The sequence below is a fragment of the Silurus aristotelis genome (genome assembly GCF_946808225.1).
Source record: "Silurus aristotelis genome assembly, chromosome: 23".
In the NCBI taxonomy this organism is placed as follows: Eukaryota; Metazoa; Chordata; class Actinopteri; order Siluriformes; family Siluridae; genus Silurus; species Silurus aristotelis.
Genome location: NC_139596.1, coordinates 15,074,238 through 15,091,517, shown reverse-complemented (window position 1 = coordinate 15,091,517; position 17,280 = coordinate 15,074,238). Strand labels below are relative to the sequence as shown.

The window sequence follows — 17,280 nt, the reverse complement described above, 5'->3', positions numbered from 1 at the left end:
TGAGATGGGAAAAAATACAGTTAGTATAAATGTCATGTGAAAAATAGAAGCAGTCATAAGCAATCACAAACTTGCACAAAAGAATAAAAAAAAAAAAAATGAACACAGGCATAAACAAACCAACCAGCTAATTGAATACATGCATACATAGACAAACAAAAATACAGACAGACAGACAGACAGACAGACAGACAGACAGACAGATAGATAGATAGATAGATAGATAGATAGATAGATAGATAGATAGATAGATAGATAGATAGATTGATTGATTGATTGATTTTACACTATTAATGACAAATGAAGGTGGCGCTCCTTAGCGGACATTCACTCCAACTACATGAACAGTTTCATTAAACAGAAAGATGCCATTACCAAACACAAGAGGGCGCCAGTATTATGATAGAGTATGTATGCAATCTAAACAGCATGATGTTAAGAAGAGCAACGAACAAATCTAAACATACCAAATCTATTGTACTTAAAAACTAATTTTGTTGATAGATAGATAGATAGATAGATAGATAGATAGATAGATAGATAGATAGATAGATAGATAGATAGATAGATAGATAGATAGATAGATAGATAGACTACTTTACACTATGGAAGAGAAATGAATTAGCAGTCAGGGAAATTACTATTATACTAAATATTATCATCCAGTCCACCTTAAAATCAGAACAAACATCTAAGTCCACCTTAAAAGCAGAAAAACACAAGACGAAAGAGAGGCTCGTCCTGTTCGGTTAGATGACGTTTCCAACGATGATTGGTGGTATGATAATGAAGAGGCGGAAATAACGAAATGAGTTGGTGACGTCAAACGTGAGGTCTCAGACAGCGATAGAGAGAGATAGAGGGATAGAGAGGGAGAGAGAGGGAGAGAGGGATAGATAGGGAGTGAAAGAGAGAGAGGGCGCATAACAAACATGGCGACAGGATGGTCCGGAGGAAAGGGGATCACGCTGACTTTTGCCTTGTTGCTGTGGCCCGGGGTGTGCGTGGGGGAAGCGGCGGCCGAGTCCGGAAGCGAGAGTCGCATCCTGGGCATGAGGCTGGAGCGAAGCGACAAACCCGCAGAGACAACCGTCGACGGGATCGTGCAGGTGACCGAGGAGAGCAACATCCTACTCCGGCTGTACGGCTTGCACATCAGCAATGACACCTGGACGCAGGTGAGGTTCGTGGAGGCCGGCGACCACAGTGACCACGGCGGCGACCACGGTGACCACGGCGGCGACGGCGGCTCTCAGAGCGGGGACCGATTCAACAAGACTTGCGTCGACTTCACCAAAGACGTTGTGGTCAAAGCCGGCGTGGAGGTGAACAGCCAGGGGACCTCGGGGGTCGTGGAAGTGAAAATCAAGCCTCTGAGGAAAAGTGAGGCGCTAAAGGATTACGCGATGTGCATCAGGAACGAGCAGGACTCCAGGTGGTACCTGCTTGGGGAGAACGATGGAAAGATACGTGTGGTGGAGGAAAAGTCGTCTTTGCTTCCCATGTGGCTTCAGGTGATCCTGATCTGCTGCCTTCTGGTCTTCTCTGGAATGTTCAGCGGACTCAACCTGGGTCTGATGGCTCTAGATCCCATGGAGCTGCGCATCGTCCAGAGCTGTGGCACAGACAAGGAGAAGAAGTATGCATGCAAGATCGAGCCCATTCGAAGAGAAGGGAACTACCTGTTATGCTCGCTTCTTCTTGGAAACGTGCTGGTCAACACAACCCTGACCATCCTTCTGGACGATCTCATAGGTTCAGGCATTGGAGCGGTCGTGGCTTCCACTATCGGTATTGTCATATTTGGTGAGATTGTTCCTCAAGCTCTGTGTTCTCGCCACGGCTTGGCGGTCGGTGCCAACACCATCTTGCTCACCAAATTCTTCATGCTGGTCACCTTCCCACTCTCCTATCCCATCAGCAAGCTCCTAGACTGCGTTTTAGGTCAGGAGATCGGCACCGTGTACAACCGCGAGAAGCTTGTCGGGATGCTGAAGGTCACCGAGCCGTACAACGACCTGGTCAAAGAGGAGCTGAATATGATTCAGGGCGCCCTGGAGCTCAGGACCAAAACGGTCGAGGACGTCATGACCCCTCTTACAAACTGTTTCATGATTCACAGCGATGCCGTGTTGGACTTCAACACCATGTCTGAAATCATGGAGAGCGGCTACACGCGCATCCCGGTGTACGAGGAAGAGCGCACGAATATCGTGGACATCCTGTTCGTGAAGGACCTGGCCTTCGTGGATCCAGACGACAGCACGACTCTAAAGACCATCACCAAGTTTTATAACCACCCTGTCCACTTTGTTTTCCATGACACCAAGCTGGATTCCATGCTGGAGGAATTTAAGAAAGGTGTGTTCGCTTTATTCGGTCCATGCTTGCTCATGTTGCAAATGATCTGGCCTCAGTCGTGCTTTGCTGGGTGCGCGTTCGAAAAAATCACATTTGGATGCACTTTTAGATTCCTCTTCTTCTCCTCACACATCCATAAACCTGAACAAATCTAAAGAAATCATAAACCGTCTAACAGAACCACTTTTCTCTGCTTTGAACCAGAAGCATTTAGATGTTTAAACAAATTTTTACCATCCGTATTTGTTTATTAATCTCCATGCTTGAAACACACACACGCTCTCACACTCTCATCCAACCTACTCACACTTGATAGCTACTGTAAGTAACATCACCCAGAGCTCTTTTCTAATTATAGTCCATGTCCCACAGCATCCCTAAATCTTTGTGTCACATATTAAGATTCTTGTAGTGGAACTCGATATGGTCCGTCTGCTCTTGTATTTGGCTGAAGCTGGTCACCTCGGTGTTTCGTTTTGATGTTTTACGCACATCCGTGTTTATAGATTGGTTGAGTTCGTCTTTCTTTCCATCACCTTAAACTACTCGCCTCGAAAATTTCCTCAGAAACCCTATCAGAACCGTTTTTTCCTGGATGTTTTTTGTTTTCCGCACCATTCTGTCCCAAATCTCAGCAAAAGATTTTCCGAAACGGCCAAACCACCGCGTAGCACCCGACGCCACTAACTTTTTCATGTATATAGTTGCAGAGATCGCACTTTTCCCCTCCATTCTGATCGTTGAACCTCAGCTGAAGAGCTTGAGCGTGATTTTACGCATTGCGCTGCGGCCACGCGTTTGGCTGATGACCTTGTGTTATTTCTTTTTCTTGCAATTTCCCAATTTATTACAAATAATAGTCCAGACAGCTCGCTCACTCTGTTCTGTTTTTGAGGTTTAGTCCAAATATTATACGTTTCAGGCCTAGGTTCAATTTCACCTTCACACTTAAGTGAATATTCTCACCTGGATTCCCCAGAGACCTGGAGATCCCAGAAATTGTTCTCAAGAGTACAGGTTGCTGCATACAACCCAAACTTTGTTTGTTGTTCACATCAATGAATCCTGAATACTTTTCTGTTTTCTTTTCTCATGTACGTAATATTATGATCTTACAATCAGAGCAGGTTGTAGGTAAAGTAACACATTTTCTCATATGGTTTTCAGAAAACCATTACTATCACTATTAACTACCATGTTGTAGGAATGTGGTATTTTACGTTTGTTTCTTTATAGATTAATGTGCATATGATACAATGATCCCTCTGTACATTATTACAATTTGTTTTCTCCTAGTCCACTAAATCCAGTTATCCAAATCATAACACTGAGTAGGACTCAATAGGACGGCTTATAGATTTTTGAATAATTCTTTGTTTCGTGATTAATATAAAGTGACCACTGAAAAGAAGGATACTTTTCTACATCGGAGGTGAAGGTAGACGCAATTCTGAAACACCAAAAGACAGGAGCTGATACATCGATGGAGATGTATTCAGACCCGTCACAGCTGGTGTGTATGTGTAGCATGTTTTGTGGTGTGTTTCACTCATCCAAATTTTCTTTTTGGGTTCCAAGTAAAGAGTTCACAGACTAAAGAGAGATGAAACTCTTGGTATAACCTGTTGTTCTGAGACTGTTGTTCTGTTGTGATAGATGCTATAGAAATCAAGTGATCGAAGTGAATTGGAGTGTTCTCCCCCTTATCACAGCTCCATCTGAATCAACTTATTATATATATTTTTCAGCACTTATCGCTGTCCGCTCCTGTAACAGCTCTTCTGGTTGAATTGGATTCTACCTGACTTGTAAATCTTTTTGAAGATAGTCCCGTTACTGAAATGCTGCAGGAGTTTTGCGAGGGCCGAGCTGAATGTTGTTGTTGTTCTGCTCCCAGGCGACGGTACGCTCGCTCGCTCGCTCGTGTCCGGTCCTTCTGACTCTGCTTGGACAGGAACATTGTTTTGCAGAGCATGTTTTGTTCAGGCTCAGACATTTGACTGTTCAGCCATTTTTAAATAACTACCTCTAAAACTGTAGTATTTGGGTCAGGGCATCATTAGCTCAGGGCATCATTAGCTCGTGTTTTGTTTTATAGGACGTTATATCCATTTGTCTAGTGGTTAAGATGCAGCGCTCCCACCGCTGCGACCCGGGTTCGATTCCCGGTCAGGGAACCATCCCCAGCCACTCTTAGTGCCGGTCCCAAGCCCGGATAAATTGGGGAGGGTTGCGTTAGGAAGGGCATCCAGCGTAAAACATGTGCCAAATCAAACGTGCGGAGGATCCGCTGTGGCGACCCCTAACGGGAGAAGCCGAAAAGAAAGTTTATATCCATTTGGGCAGAAATTGCTGCATTGACAGTTTTCTCAATATTCTGTGTCTCTGCTCTGCCTCTGTTATGTAAGAGCTCGCCTTTTCATGCTTGGCCATTAGCCAAGTAATGTGCTAGCGAAATTAAAGCATTGTTGTCAAACACTTATAGCAGATGTCATGTGACCATGCCTTTTAGTTTTTGTTTGGCTGAGGAAAGCTGCACCTTTATTTTTAATCACCTTTCCCAGGGTCTGATCTCATCTTAGTGCACAAGGAAATGACCTTCCGCCATGGAACGATTACAGAAAGCATCAGGATGCTGCGTCTGTTTCAGGTGTAGTGTTTTTTTCACGGGCTGATTAAGATCTCGGTGCGGTGAGGGAGAAATCTGATGCTAGATGCCGTACGGATACTTTCACAGGATATTACTCATTTGATGCAGGCTCCATTCTTCTTAGATGGCTCATGTATACTCATTTAGTGTCCTTTAAACTTCACCGTGTTTTACCTAACCGTGTCTTGTTTACACCCAGGAATGGGTGAGTCACTTTTCCAACCTCAACAAGTGTAGCAGAAAATAGGTTCATTCTATTGTCAACAAGTCATCAAGCCTGTTTCGTGTGTGTGTGTGTGTGTGTGTGTGTGTGTGTGTGTGTGTGTGTGTGTGTGTGTGTGTGTGTGTGTGTGTGTGTGTGTGTGTGTGTGTGTGTGTGTGTGTGTGTGTGTGTGTGTGTGTGTGTGTGTCTTATATTTAAGCAGAAAAAAACAATCCTAAAATACGGTGTCTACAAAACCATAGGTTCCATTCTGAACTTTCTTATATACTGTAGTTATTACAAAGCGATTCATTATTGCGTTTATGGTTTGTTATTCTGGGCAGAATGTCTCTCTGTTTACATCACCTTCTAATCCTCTTGTCCATTAGTCTTCTAAGCAGACAGAGTCAAATTATAATTTCATCATAACTGCCACAAAGTTGGCCAACAGCTGTAATTCGCTTCAGACATTTGTTGTTTCAACTCTGCTAAGTGGATTCCTTTTGCTCCATGTTTAGGCCCGTCATGTCATAAGCCTTTCAGTATGTAATAGGATCAGCCTCGCTCTCCTCCGTGTGTGTGTGTGTGTGTGTGTGTGGGGAGAGTTGAGTGTCTGTCTGATAGCGTTGTGTTTTCTCACACATGCTTCCTCTTTGAGCTTTCCTGTGCTGACAGTGCAGTGGGAGCATGCTCGATCGTGTCTGTGAGGAGAGACGTCGGGAGACGACGGAAAAGCCGAACGATCGACGATTGTCTAACAAATAAGTGCTGGAAACAATTTGGGCATGACCTCTGCCTGTTCTCTTTTACTCAGACAGATCTTGTGTCGCATCCTTATACAGACTTACACACACACACACACATACACATACACGCATAGATTCATTGGTCAGCATGCTGTCAGGAGACACACACGTGATTTATGGTGTGCAGCTAATCCCTGAATTGTGTCAAGTGCAAACATAAGGGTTGGATAAACCGATGTACACAAACAAAAATGACTCCAGGACTATTAGTCTCTCTAAGAATGGAAGAATGTTCTCTGGCTTGGTACTTTATGATTTATTGTATATTATTGTTTTTATTTTTAAATGATCGATGACAAAATTATTGGCGCTTGAAATAATGAATCCACAGTATTCAAGAACCAATTCATGATCCAGCACCTTGTCCTTTTATATAATGTTGATTGAGTTGAAATGAATGCAGTACACTGATTGGTTAGTGGTGGAAATTCATAAAATGTACTATTTTGTAGTTTATTTCGTTCATCTTCAATTTATTTACCACAGAAATATTCTTCTTGTTGTTGGTATGCAAGTCAAATTTCCATTTTTTGCACAAATTGCCATCATTGTCGAACCTCAATTTGAATATAGACTCCTATATGAGTGTGTTTGCTCACTACATAGGGTTTAACACATTAACACATTCCTGGTGACTTGAAATCCCTTGTATTTGTGTTATATTTGTTTATAATCCCATAAATATTAAAGTGCCACCCTTTGATCGCTCACCAGGTTTACGCCAATACACCAAACTTCCTGAATCTCGTAGCCCTGATCTTTTTCTGTTCGTTAGCCTCGATTCCTGTCCTCACCTAAAGAGACTAGAACCAGAGCAGTGGCATGCTGTGTGTTCTGAAATGCTTCTCAGCTCACCATGATTGTAACGATTGGTAATTTGGGCTACTGTATCTTCCTTGTCAGTTTGGCCGTTCTCTTCTCTCCGCATCAACAAGGCCAAAAAGGCACGAGTGTGTTGTTTGTGAGTGAGCATTGCGACACACACAACCCGCACACATCTACAAGTCACGGTATTGCGCAATGCGCAGATCACGGAGTGCATTGCGGTCATGGTAAGTTGCAAAATCTTATTTCACTTTGTTACAGGGAACAGAGCTTGCTTATGAAAACCAAAACGACTGTAGAGTATGTAGATTGTATATAAATTGTAGATGCACATAACTGTGGTATGCAGCTATAGTACCATACGAGGGTCGTCATGGCATATTGTTTAGGTGAAAGGTTCCTGAACTTGTTGGATTTTGTCTCTTGAATCTACTGAACGATAGAAGGAGATTAAGAGGTGATGTGTGGGGGGTTTTGGTTTAATGATTAAGCTAACAATCATATTCATTATGAGATGCTGATTTTATGGATCAGACGGTCATGTGTTCAAATCCCAGCACCACCAAGCTGCCGTTACTGGGTCTCTGAGCAAGGCCCTTAACCCTCTCTGGATAAGGGCGTCTGCCAAATGCCACGAATGTAAATGGAAATTTGAGCATTTGTTTCAACAATGAGTGGGAATGTGGAGGGGGAGGGGTTTAACCGTGATTTATTATCATTTAGCTGTTAAACGTGGACATTTATGAGTCCTTAGAAAACGATGTTACTTATTTAAGTGGTCCCAGTCATAATAGATCTAAAGCCTGTCCTAGGAGCTCTGGGTTTAAGCCCTCTGTTTCAGGACACCTTACACACTCATCGGGAGATAGGACGACACCGGAGAACCTGGTGGAAACCCACACGGACTCAATCAGAACATGACACACACAGTAACCTAAACTCAAGCGCAAACCGTGGAGCTGGGAGACAGCCCATAATATATATTTGTTTTACATTCTCGACGACTGGTCACACGTCTTAAGACACGGGGTTCTTCCCATCCTGTAGGACACTATGTATTTTTACGTATTTACAAGCAGGAATGTGCAAGAACTCAATTTGAAGAGTTTCCACAGTAGAAGTGCGGCCGCATGTTCCGATATGAAATTATAATACATGACTTTTGAATGAAGTCACTTAAAGGTCACTGGAAAGTAATACGAGTTGACTGGTGTCAATATCATACACTTTACAGAAGAAAGTTTTTTATTATTTACAAGTCATTAAGTCTGGATTGGAATCTTTTGATTTTTATTTTTGTATCTCGCATTATGATTTTCGCCGAAACCTAGTCTGATTTTCCTTCATTATAAAAATCGCTAGCATTCCAAAGCATTCATTTTTTATCAGAAATATCTCTGCCTTTTGACTTTTTTTTTTCTTCTACGCGTCAGTTTCTAATTATACGTAAAGTGCGCAATCTAAAAAATGAGTGTTTCCCCACACACTTACTTTGAATAGATCATTAATGGTGTTGTACCTTTTTAAAAACATGCCTCTTTTATTTATGCAGTCATCTATTAAACATCACCTAGCCAGATCAGCCGGTTTACCAGTTGACCTTTTCACCGCTTTTTGGCGAGTGTGAACAGGCTTTTACAAAACATTTGAGGGGCTCCATAAATTGTTTGGTTAGATAACCAATCCAATTCTGATCAATAAAAAAAAATGGAGATTGCTTGTCTCTCTTGTGGGTGTAGAGATGTCTCCAATTCACGTCTGCCTCAGAAAATATTAAAAGACTAAAAATGATGGTTTGAGCTCGCAATTGATCTTTTTGTATGCATGTGTGATTAGATTTTAGTATGTGATGTAGTTTAGTTTGCACAGGGGCAAGGGAAGTGCACATGAGCTTTATATTCACCTCCCCTGTCTAAAAGCATGCTCACTTTTCCACAACAGTATGCAAACTCGGTCATGAACACTTTTCCATTTTACAGCATGTATCTATTTTCCTGTAAAAGAGCATGTATGCTTTTCCTGGTGAATGCTGAACAAGAACATGCACACTTTAAATGTAGCTTGAATACTTCTCCTGTTCCACTTCCCCACTCAAGACTCAAGACTATGCGCACATGTACCAGCACATGCTTATTTCCAAATACCAGCATCAGCATTTTCTGCCTTGGAGAACAAACTCTTTCCTCTTTCGGGCCGTTAGCGCTTCACATTCCAGTGTGAGAAGTGTGCATGCTGCCATAGAGGTCGATTGTGCATGCTCTTTAGCGGGGCAGAAACATGCAAATCTGGTTTGCTTGTTTTAAGCAGTTTTAATATTGTGGCTGTTCTTTAGTAGAGGTGTAAAGGTGTGTGCATTCTTCAGTAAAAGGGAAGCTTTCCTGCTTCGCTGTAGGGAAGGATGTTTAAAAGGCAAGCCATCTTTGCCCTAGAGAGTTCTCTGAGTATTTGCTTGAAACCTGTGTGTGTGCACGTGAGCGTACCCATGTCCTCACATCAGTCGCGCTTGAACGGCTGACTCATCCGATTTACAAAAGAGCGAGTGTGTGTGTGTAGATGAAGTAATGGCTTTTGAATGAGTCGCACGGTGGCTGAAAGTCAGCTTGAGCCCACAGCAATGCGCTCATGGCGTTATTTTATCTTTTGTAACTAGCCGCATTGCTCCAATGACAACCCTCATCACCACAGGCGCTATTTAGGAACTTTTTAGTCATTCAAAACTTAAAGCAATCTTATGTTGTCACAAATTGAAAACACTCCCAGCCCTACACCTTGCCTGGTGTTTTGCAGTCTGTCATCAGCCGCTGATGGGGTTTGTGTTATTTTTTTGCTGGTGGAGCTGTTTACGTGCATAGAACTCAGACAATTTGTATTAAACAGTCGTGTTTTTGCGTGCCTGAAAAAAACTAAATGGTTGAACGCCGTAAGCTGTTCTTTAATTCAGGTTGTACTGTTGCTCTCACAGCTTTGATTTCACCATTTTCACACCTGCATGGGTTTAAACGTTAATTAACCTGAGCTGTGAAATCAAGTTAAATGTTAAAAGCATGTTGAAGCTCTCCAACCAGCAGCATTTTTATAATCTCTGCTTTGCATATTCTAATAGACTTTGATTGTATACAAAGCAAATGCATGCTTATTGTTATCTCATTGTCCAATAATGACAATACTCATGATGTGTTCACTTAATCATCGTGAGAAAGCACGGAGGCTCAGTGACGTCCCACCAGGAAGAATTTGGAAAAGATTTGCATGCACAATAATAAAAATTTGAATTTGCTGATCTTAATGGTGCTGAAACTGGATCGATGGCAAGCCCTCAGAATACTGTTTTTTTTTAAGGTTACATAGAATAAAATTAAATCAAACAATTCTTAGACGCAATGGGAAGAATAAGCTCTGTCCCCCTGAAAGAGGTAAAGTTATGGTCTTTGACTCGCATCTATGGACGCCTTAAAACTTGATTGTAAAATACGCTGATAATATATATATATAACTGGTAGGGTTTGCAACTTATTCTGTGTTCAATACAGCAATTTCCAGAATTCCTTGACAAAAGTACCTACTTTGCAACAGGAACTAAAACACCTCTAAAGTTTCTGGGTGCCTGAACAGGTTCCTGTGATTGAAACATGCCTGTTGTTCCAGACACGGTCACATAAATATAAACCAAACGCACATCCTCCAATAAAACTGCAAGAACTCAGTCCAAAGTTTCTCTGGTTTATAAAGTTTAAAGTGCCAAAGAAACCTAGAATAGTCAAAATGTCAGACCATGACAGTAAACATTAACGTGCGAGCTCGTTCCTTTGTGAGCTAATGGTTGCAGAGTGAAGGATCTTGACAGATTCTTTTCTCTGAATTACCTTGTTTCAGTTCTTGTATGGATTAACATGGTGAACCAGTGCTGTTCCATTCGCTAAACATTTAGTGCAGGATTATGCAAAGACACCGGCTGGATCTGTTTAGGGATCCAAGCTGTACCTGTAGTGTTTGGATTGAAATGAAGGTGGCTTTGAAGGGGATTCTTTTACTTTATTGATGGAGGCATTCTGTGTTCAGACTACTGTTACAGTGATGTGTCAAAAGAAATGGTAAAAATGTAGTATTTATATCAAATTATTGTTGAAGTCAAGCCAGACAGGGTCAAGGTCATAGCAAGGTCAAATGTTATATTGTTCTTCCTGTCCTGTATGTATAGCATTTCTGGCATACAAGTGAATTATAAGAAGAGATGTTTGCACTGTTTTTCTGTACATTTTGCAGATCACCTGCTTTCGAAGTCTGTCTTTCCAGTCGTTTCCCTGTTTGGTCAGACTTTAGGGTCGTCTCTACTTTTGTTTGTTAAATTTTCATTCGCTTGTTGCACCAAGCACACTTTTGCTACCCTCCACCATTTTTGTTTACTTCACATGATAAAGCAACTCATCCTTTTAGGGGTCAGTTAGGCTAAATGTCTTGTTTATGGAATCGAAGATTTTACATTACCAGTCTTTAAACTCTTTTTTTGGTCATTTAAGAGGTAAACATTTGTTGAAGCAGACTTTGAATTGCATTAATGAAGCGTCGAAATTGCGCAGATTTTTTTATTATTATTCAAAATAGATTAATTGTCTAAATTAATTGTGAAGGATTTCTTGGTGGTGGTTGGCTTTGAGTTTCTCTCACTTTTTAATGAACTCCTTTATACAGACAATGTTATCTGATATTCTATTAAAATCTATTTTTCCATAAAGTTACAAAGCTTTTCCTTGTATTTTACTATTACTGTAATTTCTGGACTATTAAGCGCACCCAAATATAAGCCGGACCCACAAAATTTTACAAAGATTTTTATTTTAAATATACGTAAATAACCCGCACCTGTTTATAAGCTGCAGGTGTCTACACTGAAACTAATGAACTTTACACAGGCTTTAACGAAAGATCGTGCCTGTTACACGGTGTAACGGGTGAAATATGTTGTGGCTCTTTTAAGAGCAGAGCAGCATTTTTCTGGTATTACTGCATGTGTGCAAGACTGAGGAGTATGTCCTTTTTATTTTCTGATGCTCATTTCTAAGTTTCTTTGACTAACCCGTAACGCTGTTTTGGAAACCTGTCTGTGCTTATATGATTTCTGTTGCAACTGGAGTTAGCGAGCTCTCCCATGTCCCAAACTCAACGCGCTACAACGGCTTGTATCTAAACAGTAGCCTTGGCTTGGAGCTTGTGAAACCGGGAAAAACCCATAAATTAGCCGCTTCGTTGTTTAAGCCGCGGGGTTCAAAGCGTGGGGAAAAAGTAGCGCCTTATAATCCGGAAAATCGGGTATATATGAGTTGTGAGTGTTCATCTCAGAAATTGTCTTAGGAAATGTGATTTTTCATATTCCTGTTCATTTAAATCCACTGTTTATGATTGGTAGCCCTGTTGGTTCTTTCGATTGTCTTTTATGAGCCCATTTGTCGAAAGCCCATCATTTGTCCTGTCCTGCATCCCTAATTCCGAAAAAAGTTAGTGTGTAAATAAAAACAGAATGCAGTGAATTCTAAATCTTATAAACCCATATCTTACAGTAGAACAAAAAAAAAATCAAATGTTTAAACTGAGGAAATGCATTTTTTTAAGGAAAGAAGAAGGTAATTTTGATAGCCGCAACACGTTTTAAAAAGGTGGGACAGAGGCAACAATGGTTTTGAAAAAGTAAATATTACTAAAAATGAAACAGCTGGAAAAACATGTTGCAACTCATGAGGTTAATTGACACCAGGTCAGTAAGATGATTTGGTATAAATAGTGAGCCAGAGTCTCTAAGAAGTAAACATGGGCAGAGCTGTTAAATAGCTTATCATTTACAGTACAGTAAAGTCTGTGCACAAGGGCAAGAAACAATGTTGGTGTCCGACAGCACTGCATTTAAAACAGTTATGATTCCGCAATGGAGATCACTGGGTGGACTTAGTAACACCTCCAAAAATCATTGTCTATAAATAGAGTTTGCCATGTCATCTACAAATGCAGGTTAAATCTCTATATGCAAAGAAGAAGGCATGTGTGAACATGATCCAGAAACACCTCCTTCCTCTCTGGGCCAAAGCTCATTTAAAATGTACTGAGGCAAAGTGGAAAACTGTTCTGAGGTCAGATGGATCAAAATTTTTATTTCTTTTTTTTTGGACATGAACACCAAGCTCTTTAGACGCGTGCAGATACAGATTCTTATCATTGTATCATACTGTACATATGTTTAAGACTGAACTACACAAACAAGCCTCAGCTGGTTTTTACCTATTGAGGTGAAGAATCTGGGGTTTTTTTGTGAGCTCAGTCAACACAGATGTGGCTGAAGCCTGATCCAGTATAAGCTCCCTTCCTCTTCATTGGTGTATTTGGACTCTGTGTGTGTCTTTGTGTTACACCAAATTTCCCACTAAGCTGAATCCATGCATATTCAGTTTGATTTAGTGTTTCTGTGGGCTGCTCTGTCAGGTTTATTAAAGCGATTAAAGGAGCCTGATTAATGAATTTATTAACATGATTTCATGAAATTTGAGATTCTTGTTTGTAATTGTTTGTAGCAGACCACACATTGCTTCAGTAACTGTTATTGTGGCCTACTGCAGCGACAACATAATACATTACTCTTTACACTTGTGTAGTCATGTTTTTCAATTGTGAAACTTGCAGAATATTACATTTATGCAGATGGAAGTATGAACATTGTGGGTTATTGGCTACTTTATGTTCTGTGTTACTTTACATCATCATTTTTTAATAACTATATAATGGTTAGAAAATAATTGTACAAATTTATTTATTTAATAAAATGGCCGAGTAAAAGATGAAAAGTGCTCGAATTTATTAAAAATTTTATTGATTTGATATTAAAGCATTAGCTAATGACTGATTGCTTTTGTCTCGATACTGTAGCGAATGCATTTTGTTATTTTGTTTTTCCCACTGCCACGTCAGCAATACTGTGTTTACGTGCATGTTCTGAATTCGGTTCCTCTTCTAGTCAGTATGAAGACATTTAAAAAAGGATATATGGGTAGGACTAGAAATAATTCTACCAGGAAGTATGATCTTTTCTTACAAATATATTATCACACAATATGCTGATTTTAGATTCTCGATTTATTTTCTTTACTATAAATTTTTTTCATATTTGCCATCTTCTCACGTTAGGTCAAACCCCAAACTATATAATTTTACTATTAACCATTCATACTTTTATAAAATGATTGTCTTATTGAACTTTATGTAGCACGCTTTTTAAAAAAATAGGTAACATAAAATAAACACCCTTTGTGGGGTGTTTTTTAACATCTGTTAAAAAAAGAAGAAATTTCTATTAACTTTATCGTTGGTCCTTTTTTTTTAAGACACCATAGCAAAAGACTGTGACCTGCACTATTTCTATGCAATAAAACTGACAAGTATGTTTGTTTAAGGTCTCAGTTTTGCACTTTCTGGCCTATAATGTGCCTCCGGGTGAGGCAGAGCTGTTAAGCTTGGGGGTTTTAATGTAAAAAAAAAAAAAGGCAACGCACCGCAGGCATAAATACATATATCCCACATTCTTTTTGATTGTAATTCACCAAAAAGACAGTAGATGGCTCTATACATTGCAAACCCCTCCTTTAAGTTTAACAACATATAGAAATAGGACTTTCAACCTTGATCTGAGTATTCTAAAACCTTTATTTAATTTGCCTTATTTGTGTAATATTTTTATTTCCTCCAGGTAAATCCCACCTGGCCATCGTCCAGAAGGTGAATAATGAAGGTGAGGGAGATCCATTTTATGAGGTGCTGGGATTGGTGACTTTGGAAGACGTCATTGAAGAGATCATCAAATCCGAGATCGTGGACGAGTCTGACCTTTACAGTAAGTAACTGTATAAGAAGAATGTTAAAAAAAGGAATGAGAGAAAAGTGAAGTTCATCCTACTTGTACGGTCAATTGCACCACATTTGATGCACATATTTTTATACCTTTTTTCTTAGTCACAATGAACATACAATGGCTCGTTTGCATTACAATTAATTTTACCACTGTTTACCCGCTGTCTATGAGAGAATTTGTGGTAATCGTTTACACAAGTGTTTCTTTGTACATCATTCTAGTTGACAATCGGACCAGGAAAAAGGTGGCGCCCAATAAAAACAAGCGTGATTTCTCCGCCTTCAAGCACGAAAGCGAATCCAAAGTCAAAATTTCTCCTCAGCTACTATTGGCTGCCCACCGATTCCTTGCCACAGGTAACTCTAACATCCATTTAATAATTGTAGGCAAACAAATGCACAAAAATGGTAACAATTGGTTTACAGTTGTAGTATAACAGGAAACAGTATAACTGTTATACTACAACTGTAAACCAATTGTTACAGATAATCTTTCTGCAATGTCACTCTTACGAAGGCTAAAGCGACAAAACAAATACAAATACAGCACAAATGAACACCTTGAACTTATTACAACCTCAGCAGCTCATAACATAGTTTCCAGGAGTCTCTTGAACTCAGCAGTGTCGTGGTATTTGTGGTCATACCTTATGAGATCCTCCCCTGCAGCGACATCCTGCTGAGTTTCAGATGGTTAGTGGGTTGCTGGTGGTAACGATCCCCCTATTAGATGGAGTCATGGTGCTGAGAAAAGTGGACGAGCGCAGGCAGGTGGGAGGCAGCGTGGGTAAGAGATCGTTTCTGTGGTCAGGGGGGTTAGAAGTGTGAGGTCACCCTCATGATTAAGTGAGGGAGCAGGTAAAAAAAAAAAAAAAAAAAAAAAGATAGGAATGCCCATGACTTTATGCTCGACATGTATGTTTCTCTATGGGAAAGCGTTTCAGATCTTGTTCTAGTTCCTGGAAGGTTGTGACTTAAAATCTACACTTGAATCGGGTTCTCTTATAATAGATGTCAGCTAAGCTTTATTTAATTTAACCCCAACATTCTTTGCCTTTGTCTCTTCAACCATGTTTTTTGCAGAAGTGAATTTATTCTACCAATCTCAGATCTCTGAGAAGGTCCTGCTAAGGATCTTAAGGCACCCCGATGTTATACAGGAGATCAAATTCAATGAGAATGACAAACGATCACCTCATCATTACATCTACCAGCGCAGCAAAGCCGTCGACTACTTCATCCTCATATTACAGGTATTTTGACACTTATTAAATAAGTACTCAATCCTTAGTGGGCACTTAGTGAGCAATATCTATAAACAGGTCTAAGCTTTTCAGCAGAGATTGTATTAATGGTGAGATTAGGATTTTTTCTTGTAATATTTCTTGGTTTCTGTGGCAGAACCCAGAGAACCAGGTTTTATTGTATTGATCGTCTGAACCACCAACATCTATTCATCAGAACAATGACTTGCCTGAACTTCTGTGGCAGTTAAAAAGTTAATATTTCCACTCTGGTATTTTGTTATAGGCCACTAAGTGTATTCGAATTCAGATTTGTTTGATTTTGAAAAGCTGCCTGCCAATTTTACATTCACTTTAATGGCGTTTGGTAGACGCCCTTATCCATTTTTTTTTTTATTTTTTATCACATTCATACAACTGAGCAGGTATGGAGTTAAAGGCCTAGCTCAGGAGCCCAGAAGGGCAACCTGGTGTGGCATGGGATTTGAACTACGGACCTTCAGATCCAAGTCCAAGCTACCACCTCCCAAGTTGATTGGCTCCTATCTTTAAGTGTTTTAGAAGCACATTGATTTAGGTGGACCATCTTTATAAGCGTGGTCAAAATACTTTGAATGGTAGTATATATGAAGCTCTGATCAGATGGAATGAGGAGCTTTTGAAACCTGATAAAAGTGTAAGCAACAGGATTTGGTAAGCAGACAGGTGGGTTGGTGTTACATTCAAGAACGAAACACTCGGATCATTCTTAATCAACAGATGGAGCTGGCAGATGGACCACGAAAGCTTTTGTTACTTTGCTGCAATAACGATCTTTTTTCTCCATCACAGTTACAGATATGAACGATAAAGGAATGTGTAGTACAGTCTCTGTTTGGTTTAATTGGCTCTGTGTTGAACTGCATGTGGAATTTGTTACTAGCCGAGTTGTATATTGCGTCATCCCTTCAGTGCAGGTTATTCAAAGTTTAAAGCATTTTAATGAACTGCAGGCAAAATGATTAATGTGCATAAGCAGGGAGGGTCGGATTGTACAGCCTTTTGGAGTCTGTGTGATCTGTAGGAAGCATTTGTCCTCTCTTGCTGAGTTCCAGACTACATGGGCAGAGGACAGTTGGGCATTTCCTCTATATAATGAGCCCCACTAGGCACAGAACAGCTGTGGTTTTGCTATCGAGCAATACTAACATTTCCTACAGGCATGGCTCCATAAGTGATCCCATTTATGCCGTCAGAGCATAGAGTGGCACACAGAGCAATTAATCACTGCCCAATAATCTGTAAAATGTTTATGCAACAAAATAT

General features: G+C 40.3%; 1 protein-coding gene across 1 annotated transcript in view; it reads left to right on the top strand.

Annotated features, from left to right (window-relative positions):
* Positions 1 to 781: 781 nt before the first annotated feature.
* Positions 782 to 17,280, top strand: part of LOC310718489 (metal transporter CNNM4) — a 32,248-nt gene continuing 15,749 nt past the window's right edge. Inside the window, exons 1-4 of the mRNA XM_083527345.1 lie at positions 782 to 2,361; positions 14,571 to 14,714; positions 14,954 to 15,088; positions 15,815 to 15,984. Coding sequence (XP_083383471.1) covers positions 933 to 2,361; positions 14,571 to 14,714; positions 14,954 to 15,088; positions 15,815 to 15,984 — 1,878 coding nt within the window. The 5' untranslated portion in view covers positions 782 to 932. The remainder of the gene's footprint in view (positions 2,362 to 14,570; positions 14,715 to 14,953; positions 15,089 to 15,814; positions 15,985 to 17,280) is intronic.